The sequence below is a fragment of the Rhipicephalus microplus genome, unplaced genomic scaffold, assembly GCF_043290135.1.
Source record: "Rhipicephalus microplus isolate Deutch F79 unplaced genomic scaffold, USDA_Rmic scaffold_21, whole genome shotgun sequence".
NCBI lineage: Eukaryota > Metazoa > Arthropoda > Arachnida > Ixodida > Ixodidae > Rhipicephalus > Rhipicephalus microplus.
In genome coordinates, this window is record NW_027464594.1 from 5,078,335 (window position 1) to 5,091,054 (window position 12,720).

The 12,720-nt window shown below is 43.4% G+C and overlaps 1 protein-coding gene across 2 annotated transcripts in view; it reads right to left on the bottom strand.

Moving 5' to 3' along the window:
- Positions 1–358: 358 nt before the first annotated feature.
- LOC119169884 (lysosomal alpha-mannosidase-like) overlaps positions 359–12,720 on the bottom strand; it is a 100,975-nt gene continuing 88,613 nt past the window's right edge. For both annotated transcript variants that reach the window (XM_075883851.1, XM_075883852.1), the window contains 3 exons: positions 11,418–11,573; positions 3,853–3,979; positions 359–595 (listed from right to left, as the gene is read on the bottom strand). In XM_075883851.1, the coding sequence (XP_075739966.1) occupies positions 465–595; positions 3,853–3,979; positions 11,418–11,573 (414 nt within the window). In that variant the 3' untranslated portion in view covers positions 359–464. The remainder of the gene's footprint in view (positions 596–3,852; positions 3,980–11,417; positions 11,574–12,720) is intronic.

A 12,720-nucleotide genomic window follows, 5' to 3' on the forward strand; every position in this document is an offset into this window, starting at 1 on the left:
CTTAACGCATCTGAATAACTAAGTATACATAAATCCTCCGGCTTTAGTAGTCGGGGGAAAGAAGTTCTGAACTTGAGAACTTGCCGCGATACTACAAGCAGATTGCAAGTTCTGGCCCTAAATTCTCTTACTCATCTTTTTTCCAAAACGTCAAGCCTTCCTTAAATAAACAACTAAATTATTACATATATGAGCAGGCAAATAAATCAATAAATCTTTAGCATAACAACTCCATGCCACAATTTTCTAAATTAACCTTGCGAGCACATATATTCACAACAAAGTACATTGCAAAGTGCTGAGTATTGCATGAGTACATAAAGGCTTCTCTAGGCACAAGCATTTCACCATAGGAGTGTTTAGCTTTCGTAGAAATTTATTTCTTTTGAAATGGATACGAGTAATAATACTTGGGCACGAAAGCGAGAGCTTGATTCGCGTAGGCACTTGATGGCAGCTGCTTTTCAGTCAGTGGAACACACCATGTGCTTCGTGTCGTCCTTAGAGAAAGTCACCAGGAACGTCCTTATTTGCATTGGTGTCAGGTAAACATAGTATTCTGGGCCATGCACATCCGTTGACCCATTTTCGTGGTCTGCAAGCAATTTGTTTTTGTATAAGAGTTTCATTCCATTATGTTAACTTCAGAAAACAGGCCTAATTATACATTGCAGAAACACTACACAACAAAAAAGAGAGTGAGGTAAACTTCTTATTTCGGGCAGATTGCTCGAATGGGCTACCAATAAGAAGCTAACAAAGAGACCGTGTGTTCCGGCAGCTTCCCTGGCGTGCTGGGTCACCCAGAGTTGCTTGTCCAGGTCCGAACTGATCAGAACAGTCCATAAACGTGCCCGAAGGTCTTTATTGGAAGCTGTGCGACTCCAGAATTTCTTATTAATGCTGGACATTCCCATAGGAGATGGCCTGGAGTGGCTTTACTGGTAAAGTACTGGCATAAATTAGAAGTATAGACGTTGGGATATGTGTGGTGCATGATGACGAGATTCGTGTATGCACGTATTTGCAGCTGCCGCAATTCAACGGACTGGGGCCTACTTAGCTTGGAGTGAAGCAGTGGGTATTACCACCTTTGCAGTCCATAGTGTTGAGTTATGTCACAATATTTAGTGAGTCAATCGTGCCCCTCCCACACTGGCAAAGAAAAGTCCGTTTGGTTGGCTGCTTCGTCTAACGCGACTTGAAACGTAAGACCTCGAGCTACGCTGTGCGCCACTTCAGTCTGTCCCCCAGGTTACATATAGGGTTCTGTGGGCCGGCAACGCAAGAATGTGCACGCATTTGTCCACCTCGTGAACTTTGCCTGTATGAAAGATCCGCAATGCCTCGGGGAAGACTCTGCCACTAGCGTATTTTCGAATGGCTGTGTGCAAGTTCCCGAGGACATACGAGGCGCTCGTGTGGCCTATGGCCACCGCGATAGCCACTTCCTCCGCCGTTACTACGTTTTGAGCGATGATTGACGCGCTACTTTCGCGTTGTTGTGTGTGTTATACGATAGCAACCACGAAGCGGTGACGTTCCTGGTAGCGTGCTGCGTTGGCAAGAGGCCTCGTAGTTTAGTAATTCCTAACAAAAGACGACCTCCCACTATATTTATTTCTTTTTGTCGTAAACCCCTCGAGAACATAACGAAGGACCTAGCAGGAGTGAAATTAGTTATACCCAGTATAGTGTGTCAGTGGAGCCACTGTAATGAACCAGCGGATTCAGAAGTGCCTATTCACGTCATGGCCTATGAAGGCCCCTCCTCTTATCTGCTCACACTTTATTTGGTGCCCAATCACTCTCTCCCAGTAGACGCTGAGCCGTGCTTCCAAGTACGGCTGCAGAATAAGTTCCCTTTCTCATCTCAACCTCTCCTCCTCCTCCCGTTTGCGCTATAAACAAAAAAACACTCCTCTAAATCGGCATGCCCACTGCTGCGTTAATATGCCCTGCGTACACATCCGTAGTTTTGAAATAATGTTGCACGATAGTCGCGGACCGACGCACAATGCATTCTGGTATCTGCTCGGTTGCTGATATCACGAGACCACACGCGTCATCAGTGTTATCTTCTCAGTACTGCTTGATGAATGCCGGTGAAGATCTCGGTGTGAATTAACGTTTTTATTCTGTCGTACGCTTTACACGTACATAATTTTTTTTGTATTACCAGAACTTTTGAACAAAGTAAAAAACAGTGATACATAATGCAAGCCGATTGTGAACACAAGTGATGGGGGAGGGGAAAAAAGTCTGTTCGAGAGTCGTCCCACCAAGAATGAGGCCTCAGTAACGAAACGCCATCTCGTGTCGAGAAGAAAAAGCGATTACAAATTACGAAAAGAAAACGGTGTATAATGATTAGCAGGTCAGCGCTTGATGAAAAAAAAAAAAAGCTAAGCGCAGGAGAAAACGTCCCAATGTTTTGCTTCGTACAGGCAGCTTACATGACCGAGTTCCAGACGTTTTATGCGGCCGCTATCTTGTATGAAAATCAAAGCGCGCGACCTATGCAGTTTCCTGGTTTCGGCCCTGTCTTAACGAAGCGGTTAAGTTTTGCAATCTTTTTCAGAATCTTCAAAAACAATATCAAACACTTAGAAACAGAGAATAAATTTGAAAACAGTTTCAAACATTTATTACAGCTTTGTCAAACATAACTATACAACACACGGATTCACGGACCCGAATAGCGGACAGATTGCTTGTTCCTCGTTCTCGCACAAACTATTTCCTACACTCACTTAGATACACGTTACCTTCTGTACAATAAATATCAAAGTAGTGACACTAATATTTTTGTGTTTACAAAACGAGAATTGCTTGAATTTCTCTCACCTTTGCATAGTGTTCTTTGTGGTGTTTTTATTACGTATTATACATCTCCAGAATGAAATGATTCTGGCGACGTATTTTCACTTTGTATCGTGTTCATGAGTATCGTTCATGAAAAAGATACAGTGACTTACTTTGCTCTATCTATATTTTCTGCGGTTGCACTTTATAACATTCTTTTTCTTTTTGTTCATTTCTCCTGCTTTATACGGGCACTGTATTTCTCAAAAGCTTGAATTCCCAAACTGCTGCCATGTATGTGGGCCCTCAAGTGTTTTATTTTAACTGCTTTTCACTTGAGCGACTCCCATCTGGTCGAAGAAAAAAAAAACACATGTTGGAAATAACATTGATTCGATCTAATTTTGGGAGTATCCTGAGTATTGCCAGTAACATTATAATTTCTAGAGTTTTATTCGCGAAAGGAGGCCGCGTCCAAGTATGGCACTTCGGACTGATTTCGACCACCCGAGCTAGTTTGCACCAGGGTTTTCTTGCTTTTTCGCCCTAATTGAATGGCGACCACCAGGGCCAGGATCCGAAAAAGTATCACTAATCTTAGCCACGCGACACACCACGAGTACAAGGACCCAGCTATCAAATCAAAGAAACCGAGCCCTATAACGGGTGGGGAGGGCAAAGCAAGAAAGAAATAAATAAAAGGAAGAGACAGGGAGGTTAACCTAGAAGAACTGGTTGGCCACCATGTACAGGGGTGGGGAAAAAGGGTCAGAAAGAGGATAGAGATATATATACAGTGCCAAGTGTACACACTCTGTGCTTTGCTTTCTTATATTTCTTTTTTTACCCTTGTCTTTTACCCTTGTCCCTTATTTCACTGCTGTTCTTTTGTAATAATTGAAAGCTTGTGGACCTAGTTTCAGTAGGAGAAATGAGTGCTTGCATGGCGCGATCAAGTGTTCCTTTTTTAATGCAAATCAAGAAAGCTATGAACAACCGTACATATGCGCGAACAGCATAACCCAAGCAGGGCTGAACGCGGCTTACCTGACATGATGCCCTTGGCTTTGTGGCTTCCTTCAGTTTGGAACTCGAAACGCCTGGTGTTCCCTTTCGTTTCTGAGGCAACCAGATTCATCTCTGTCATGTCCTCTATCGTCCGCACGAAAGCAGCCTGAAATGGAGGCGGAAACAAAAGCAAACTCTGGTAAATCACCACCTCATTTGAAAAGTTTTACCAATTTTTTCGCAAAAATATGACAAGGACATGACAATGGATATTGCCTCCCCAAATCATTTAAACTTGTTCTGCTAATGAAAATTTCTTGTTCATGAAACGTAAGCCCAAATAAAAATATTACAAACTCATCTCGTACTGATATTAATTTTGCTTCGTAATATGTGTACCAACTTGAAAACGCATCCTTGAGCCCTTGTACCCTGAATGTAAATTTTTTAACAGAAGCGCTTTGTAATGAAGTGAGATGAAACCGAAGGACAATAACACAAGGTAATCAACTGAGAAGAATCGAAAATGTGTTAATGTATTGTGGCATGTCAAACAAAGGTACATGCATAAAATCAGGACGAAACTAGAATCACGCCGTTATTTCGAAAAGCCTTTCCATTTTAAAGAAAGATAGAAACGTCGCCCAGCTGCGCATGGTACAAAGACACAAAGAAAATTCTAACGTTACTCTCAGAAAGAGCTTCCAAGCTAGGGAATCCTGCACTTTACATACATAATAAATAGGCGAGTCCGAATGAGTGCAGTTCGAAAAAAGTTAGAGCTGCTTCATTGTGCCAAGCTGAGAAGCCTTTTATGTTTGTTTTTTGTTTTCATCTCTTTCCTCCTCTTCCTCTTTTTTGTTCTCGTAACCAGTTTTTTCAGTGGTTTTCTATCTTTATTTCAATCTATTTCAAATTTTTTTCTATTTTTGTCATGTTTTTTATCTATGTTCATTTTTGCTCTTTCAATTTTAACTTTAGAGTGTTTCATCTTGGAGTCCACCAATAAATACCTCAGTGGCGTATTTCCGTCACGGGTATATTGTCGTGAAATAGACGCTACTATACAAGCAAGAGAAAAAAAAACATGAAAGGAAGAGTTCTCCCACTGGATGTTGGGAACTCCTTGGGAAATAACGAACAGTTCCCGGTGCTCTACGGACTGAGATAATAAATGCAAAGCATTTCTTTGCGCACCATAAGCACTTTTGGTGTCAATCTGCACACCTGTCTATTTATCTATCTGGCCGCTTACGTCTAGGTGCTCTCCTGGTCACCCCTTTAACTTGGCATGGGGCAAAATTAGTATGGGGGGGGGGGCAAGATGGTTCGAAGAATTTAACGCACTGCTCGTTACACGAATAATTTCACAATAATATATACTGTCGCATACGTGGTCAAGCACTTCCCGCCAAACCGTGGCACATTCCCGCGGGTGGTTATGTGCCACTAGTATGCGGGTATGTAACATGAGTGATTGACATTTATATTCTATCCAGGAATGACGGGAACAGACAAGGACCAATCTGACATTGGCAGCGTTCATCCGACGAATGTAAAGAATAAACGGCAGGATGTGTGCAGGAAAGAACGCAAGCATACTGCGCGGCAATCAAGCATTCTACCACAGAGCCGCACGCCAGGTCTCGGAAATACTTTTCAAATAGACGCTAACGCCCTTGAAACGTCAATCGTGGCTGCAATGCTGACTATTAAGTTTTATAAACGTTACATATTTATATCATTGATGTGTCACTTCAGATTAAGAACATTTGTAGTTGGGTACTGTAGGCAGGAGTTGATTTGTGTAGCTGTGTCCAAGGCTACGATCCTCGCGAGCACCAACGCTTCATATCAGCTTATCGATTCGGGTGCTGCTAATACTCATGTTTCTGTTGATAGTGTTGCACAAGTGCAAACAACTGGTTATATAAACATCTGAAATTCTTTAGCTCATGTCTGTGCGTGCAACATTAATAGATATATTTTGTGTCATTTCATGACCTGTCGATCAATAAAGAATTACAACATGGTCACCTTTCCTTCGTATGCTTCGCGTAACGTCAATTCTCAAGTTGCGTGGGATCTTACGAATTTTTTATTTTTTGCCTGCAACTCCTAGTCTCTGTACGAACACACCTTATATCTTGCACACATTCTCACTCGTTCCCTGCTCTCTGTCAACGAAGCGGTTTTGTGCGTGCGTATCTGTTTTTAGGGGCGAATCTTCTTATAGCGGCACTTGTTCGTCCCTCATAGCTGTTGTAGTGTGTCACAAGTATAACATTTTGACCTCCAAGGTGGTGCCGGTGAGAGTTTTCTTTTGTGCGTTGTTGAACAATAAAAGATAGTGCTCAATGTACATGCCAATGGCTGCTAAGGGGAAATGAGAGACAGGGGAATTCGGCTTTTAGTTAACGTGCACGCTGCAAAATTTTTATTGTTCAACAACGTGCAAAAGACAAGAAAGGGTTGCTACGTTATACTCGCTGGGTGTAACCTCCTTAGTTTTAGAAAGGTTTAGCGAGCGTTGAGCCGCAGGGCCATGAATACAATGAACTAGTATATACCATGAATGAATTCGAGGTGGTTAAAGGGGGGAAGCAGATACGAAACGCAAGCCGTAGGAAAGTAAAAGCCGAATTCTCCTGTCTCTCATTTCCCATTAGCAGCCATTCGCATGTACATTGAGCACTATCTGACAGGAAAAGGTTGCTACGTTATATTCACTGGGCGTAACCTCCTTGGTTTTAGAAAGGTTTAGCGAGCCTTGGGCCGCAGTGCCATGAATACCGTGAACTAGTATATACCATGAACTCGAGGTGGTTAAAGGCGTGAAGTAGACCCGAAGCGCAAGCTGTAAGAAAGTGTGCGTGTGCCACCTCTCGTTTAGTCATTAGAATGTGTATGATGAAAAGATGCGAGATGGTTGTAGTTGAAGTGTTGAATAGACGGACGACCGGACACACAGACAGATGCATGGCCCACTCTTCATCATTCATCATTCAGCTTCGCCCCACTCTCCATCTTTCACTCCGTGGATATGCTGCCAATTTTTTTAAACGAAGGCACGCGCAGATGAGGGCTCTCTAAATGGGTTGGGGTGGTGCCATCTTCTGTGTGTGCTCAAGAGGAGTAATTCGGCAGGACACAGTTGAAGGATGGCGTCCGAGATTGCGCGTCGGCAATATACCGGCGCTTCCTTGGAGGCCATGGTTAAAGTTTCTCGATAGCAGGGAAAAAAAAAATGGCAGCATATCGACGGAGTGAATGATGGAGAGTGGGGTGAAGCATTCGTCCGTCCATTAGTTCTTGCTTCCGTCCGTCCATGCCACCGCTTGTGTGACCATCCATGCGACCATCCGCCCGTCCGTGCGTGCGTCTATTCATGCGTCCGTCCCTGCGTTTGTCCATGCATCTGCCCCTGCGTCCGTTCATGCGTCCATCCATGCATCTGTCTGTGTGTCCGTTCGTCCATCTATTCAACACCCCAAGTGCCACCATCTTACATCTTTTCATCATATATTCCTCATATAGAAGCACCGCCACCCAGCGGACATTCCAAGGACTAAACGAGAGGTGGCACACGCACACTTTCTTACGGCTTGCGCTTCGGGTCTACTTCACGCCTTTAACCACCTCGAGTTCATGGTATATACTAGTTCACGGTATTCATGGCACTGCGGCCCAAGGCTCGCTAAACCTTTCTAAAACCAAGGAGGTTACGCCCAGTGAATATAACGTAGCAACTTTTTCCTGTCAGATAGTGCTCAATGTACACGCGAATGGCTGCTAATGGGAAATGAGAGACAGGAGAATTCGGCTTTTACTTTCCTACGGCTTGCGTTTCGTATTTACTTCCCACCTTTAACCACCTCGAGTTCATTCATGGTGTATCCTAGTTCATTGTATTCATGGCACTGTGGCTCAACGCTCGCTAAACCTTTCTAAAACTAAGGAGGTTACACCCAGCGAGTATAACGTAGCAACCTTTTCTTGTCTTCTGTGCGTTGTTGGACAATAAAAAATTCGCAGCATGCGCGTTAACTAAAAGCCGAATTCTCCTGTCTCTCATTCCCCATTAGCAGCCATTGAAATGTACAATGAACATATTTTTTATTGTTCAACAGCGCACAGAAAAAAAAATCTCTCATCGGCACCACCTTAGAGGTCAAAATGTTATACATGTTACACACTACAACAGCTACGAGGGACGAACAAGTGCCGCTATAGGAAGATTCGCCCCTAAAACCCTGATAGAACGAGCATCGGAGAGTTGCCGACGCATTTATGTTCGCGTCAGCGCGTGACAGCTCATTGTTGAAGTCGTGCCACTCTCACATGCACGAACGATGGTTTGTGACAGACTACTTCGAGTGTGATAGCACCAGTTTAATAAATAAATCTGCTGCAGTAAGCACTGCAGCAATGCAAAAAATGTCGACGGGTGAATGTCATGCCTTGGTGGAGCGAAACTGAGGCCAGCAGGACGAGCAACGCTGGCACCCGTTCGCGGCTCAAGCGACGAAACTCGACGAAGGGTGGAATTCACTCGACGAAGGGTGGGCTCAAACGACGAAGGGTGGAATTCGTAAGCGCTGGCGTGAAGGTTTCAGCAGTGCAAACTAGGCGAATTCTCTCCGTAAAATACGATTTTTGAAGACGCATGTACAGAGTAGCAGTGTTTAGTGTGTGCTTGTTGATGTCATCTATGCGGCCATTCCAGTGACGCAGGCGGCGTCATGTAGCCGTGCTCCGAAGCTGTCACACGGTGATAGAACTGCAACGCAGTTCGGTCTCTCAGTAGTCATAAACCAATGAACGCGTCTTCACGCTCTGCGACGCTGACGTAAACACTGGTGACATCGCCGTCTCGTCCACCATTTCGACCTTCTGCTGCGTCACCTATAGTCGCTGGAATGATTGAATACTCTGTGTTTAGGTCAAACACTTCAGTTACCACAACAAGTAAATCATGATCATCTGTGGTAGTCGTCACCATGGAGACATGTCACCAGGCGTCAACGTAGATGTGTCCACGTCAAACAGTGCCATAGCTGCAAAACACCAATAGAAATCGTACCACCCTTCATATGTCACTACACAATGTGCCCTACTTCTATGAAGACAAGGTCCAGTTTCGTGTTATATTGATTCCTATGACGGATGGATCAGCCGTGTTTTTTATACGTGGTTTGTGTGGTCATGCTTTTTTAGCTATAGCACTACGTAATATCTGCACTTTATAGTCAAACGCATTTTTAAAGATACGGGTTTTAACAATATTAGAATGCTGAGGAGCTTCAGCACCGTCGACATTTGTATGTTTCTGTGGAGAAATAACCTGCTTACTACAGTGCCCGCATGTCGCATCATCATTTATAAAAATGAATAGTGGCTGTTAGGTGTCCGTGATGAAAGGTAATGCTACGGGAAACCCCCGACTAGAAAGAAAGCAAGAAATTAAGGCAGCTGAACACATGTGATGAGTTCAGCTTCCCGTGTTCCATATCGGCAGAAGAGAGGGAGAGCGCTGGCGTAACTTGGGTGTGGGCAAGTGCTTGTGTGGTGTAAGGGGGCAAGTACTCCTTCTATACCCCTCCCCCTTCCGACGTTCATAACTGAACCCCCCCCCCCCCCCGAACTCCAACGTCGCAAGCGCCCTTCGAAATCGCAATAAGCTTAGCCGCACTGCGCTATGGCATTGCGGCAAAGCTGACTTTAAAAGATTGCGATGGCGCGGGAGCGGATAGTTGCTTCTACTTAAAACTTTCGGACATGAAACGTTTTTTAAAAGCTGATACTTGGAAATACATGAAAACATTTTTATGCCTGAAGCTTCAGACGTGGCCATAAATTGGCTCTATGGTACATGTGGCGGTACTGTGAAAGCGTCCGAATTTTCAATAATGTACGAAAAATTGGCCGCATTGTCATCCTTGCCACTCACATTTGTTGGCATATCCCAGCTAAGATTAGAAATTTCTCCAGACAGTCTGCCATCCCCGTTTTGCATTATGTTTCATGCAACCATTTTATCGCAAGTATTGGTTATACGAATGGAATTTTGGTGCCCCCTGAGTATTGCTATAGGTGGGTTCGACTGTATCATCGTCAAGGCTCTCTAAGAACAAAAACAAAAACGGCTTCTCTTTAACCGAGCGCGCACTGAATATGCTACAGCTGCCCACCTTTCGAGCCTTACGCTACAGCCGATAATGCTTCATGTGATTCTGCCTGCACCACGACAAGCGACAACAACAACACATCACAACCTGGTCTAATGAAGTGTTCCACCCTTTTGTTCTTTTTACTTTCACTTATTTTTCCCTCAATCGCACATAGCTTTACAGAGGGGAACGGGGTGCATAAAATGAATGATGAAAAAAAGCAAGCAACGTAACATCAAAATAACAATCTTTACTAGAAATATGAAGATTCGAAGTTAAGCAATAAAACTGAATGAAAGTAAAATTTTGATAAGAAAATAAAACAAACAAAGCAAACAAAATGCGCATACAATATACACTTCGCGGATCATCACGTAAGCGATTCCGCATGATAGAAGAAAACAATTTACAATTTGAATGGGAAACTATATCGGAGGGAACGTGCTTCCAATTGTTGGATCCACTCAATGAGTGGATAAGGGCACCACTTCGACTACATGGTAACTATTGATAAAAATAGTTTGAAAATGAACAAATTAGTGGGCTAGGCACTTTGAAACATTCTTTGTATTTTGCGATGCTGTTTATAAGCTTGAACATAAAATTCACCCTACAAAGCATCGCCACTCTAAATGCCATTCACGACAGTGAAGTTTGTACTGATGACTCCTTTGAAAAATTCTTAGAATCTAAAGCAATACAATTGTGCCTAACTTTTCAGCCATTGCAGGGGCTTTGTGATTCTCAGACAAAGGACGGGCCATGTCTGAAACGTTAGGCATAAAATTATTGCTCTCGTAGACATGTACCCACTCATATATATATATATATGCAGGCACGCTGGCGAAAGTGACCATAGCGTTGCGAACAATGAAGTAAATCCTCCGAGATAACAACATTAACAACGGAAGAGTTTATTTTGGCTGTTCCGGCAGAGTCTGGCCGGTACTGTCCCATTCACTTTTTAAGGTATATGTGTAGTTAAACGTAGGAGTTTCAGTCAGCGCCACCTATTACCGTGGTGTGGAACACTCGCTGCCAGAGATAATATTAGAAGTAATCAGAATGTAAATGTCCAACACACACACACACACACACACACACACACACACACACACACACATATATATATATATATATATATATATATATATATGTATATGTATATATATATATATATATATATATGTATATATATATATGTGTATATAACGGAGAGAAAGAGAGAGAGAGAGAAGAGAGCTTAGCTGTTGTCTTCTTTTTAATTCCGACGGTTTCAACCAGTAGAGTGCGGGTTTGCGTCACGGTTGCAACAGGGTTCGTGAACCCTGACGAGGGCCAGTGCACTGGTACGTTCGGCCCATTGGAAAATCTTCACTAATTTGTAAGATGCAGCAACGAACACGAGTGGCAGAGTCCACTACATTCTCTCACCTGTAAGCTAAAGTTGACCGGCTTGGAGAATTCTCCCGCTTGGTCATTCTTCTCGAAAAAGTGTTCCAGCCGAAGCAGAACCTGGTCTCCCTTGTTCCAGTGTTCAAGGGTGAGCAATTGCACGTTTCCCGGTAGCGACCTCTTGAGAGCGGAGCACTGTACGCATGAAGATTGCGAAACGCTGGTGAGATACTATCTATGATGACTCTTCAGAGGGGAGTGAAAGAATTAAAAATCATACATGGATGAATTTCACTTTACGATGTAATGTAAGGCTGTGATGCAACAATTGTCACAGGCACGTTCAAAAGTAAAGTAAACTGTAAAGGCTAAACAAAAATGCATGCAAAATGTAAGAATTAAATATAAGCATTCAATTTATTATTATTACTCATTCATGAAACAGCTGTGTGTGGAACTCTCAAACGCTCTTGGTGCGGGTCTTGTTCTGCAACTGTTTGGTGGACATTCTACTTTTGTTTTCGTGCTGAAAAGTCCCATAATATGGAGAAGCATTAAGAATTTTCAGTCTTACTGCAGAACTCATAAACAAATGCCGGCAAGCATAACAATCTCTGAGCGACGTTTTTGCTAAAGCTGCAGAAACTAGGCCACTAAAATGTTCCACTTAAGTTAGCTAAAGCTTCACCCTGAACTTTATGTTCGGCATTGACTTGGCACAACATATAGCACGATCCATCGATCCTTGACACAACATAGCCGATCCACTGAGATATAAGACTGCAGCGATTAGGGACATAAGTAGCCGCTGTTCAACCATAAAGAAGACAGTAATCTTCCTGCATTTGGTTCGAGGGACTTCGTGAGTGACAACACGCCAAAAGCCACCTCTACAAAGAAAACTTTGGTGTTTTTTTTTGCACCATTTAATAATTCAAAGCACTTCACTATGTCATACCACCCCATCTAGGCAGTATACTGTCCTTAGTGTCTCAGGATTCGTAGCGTCACATCGACCAAACCGGAGAATGTTAAGAATCATTAGGGTAACAGTGGTAAGAGTACACTGGCGACAAAGATGGATACGACAAGCTTTTATAAATCAGTTTTCTTTGTCTGACTTGTGCATGTCATTTCAACGTTGCGGTCGCAAATATTACTCCTGATTGCACCAAAAAATTCGGGGCACCTACCGACTAGTGGTACGAAGAACAAAGGGCCGAGCTGTTAGTGCTGCCCTCATTGTTTCCCTGCTCTGCTTGTCACCCTCCCCTCCCCTGCTATACTGTACTGTATATAGCTGTGCTATGGCCCATCCCTCACCATCCTTCTCTCTACCCTC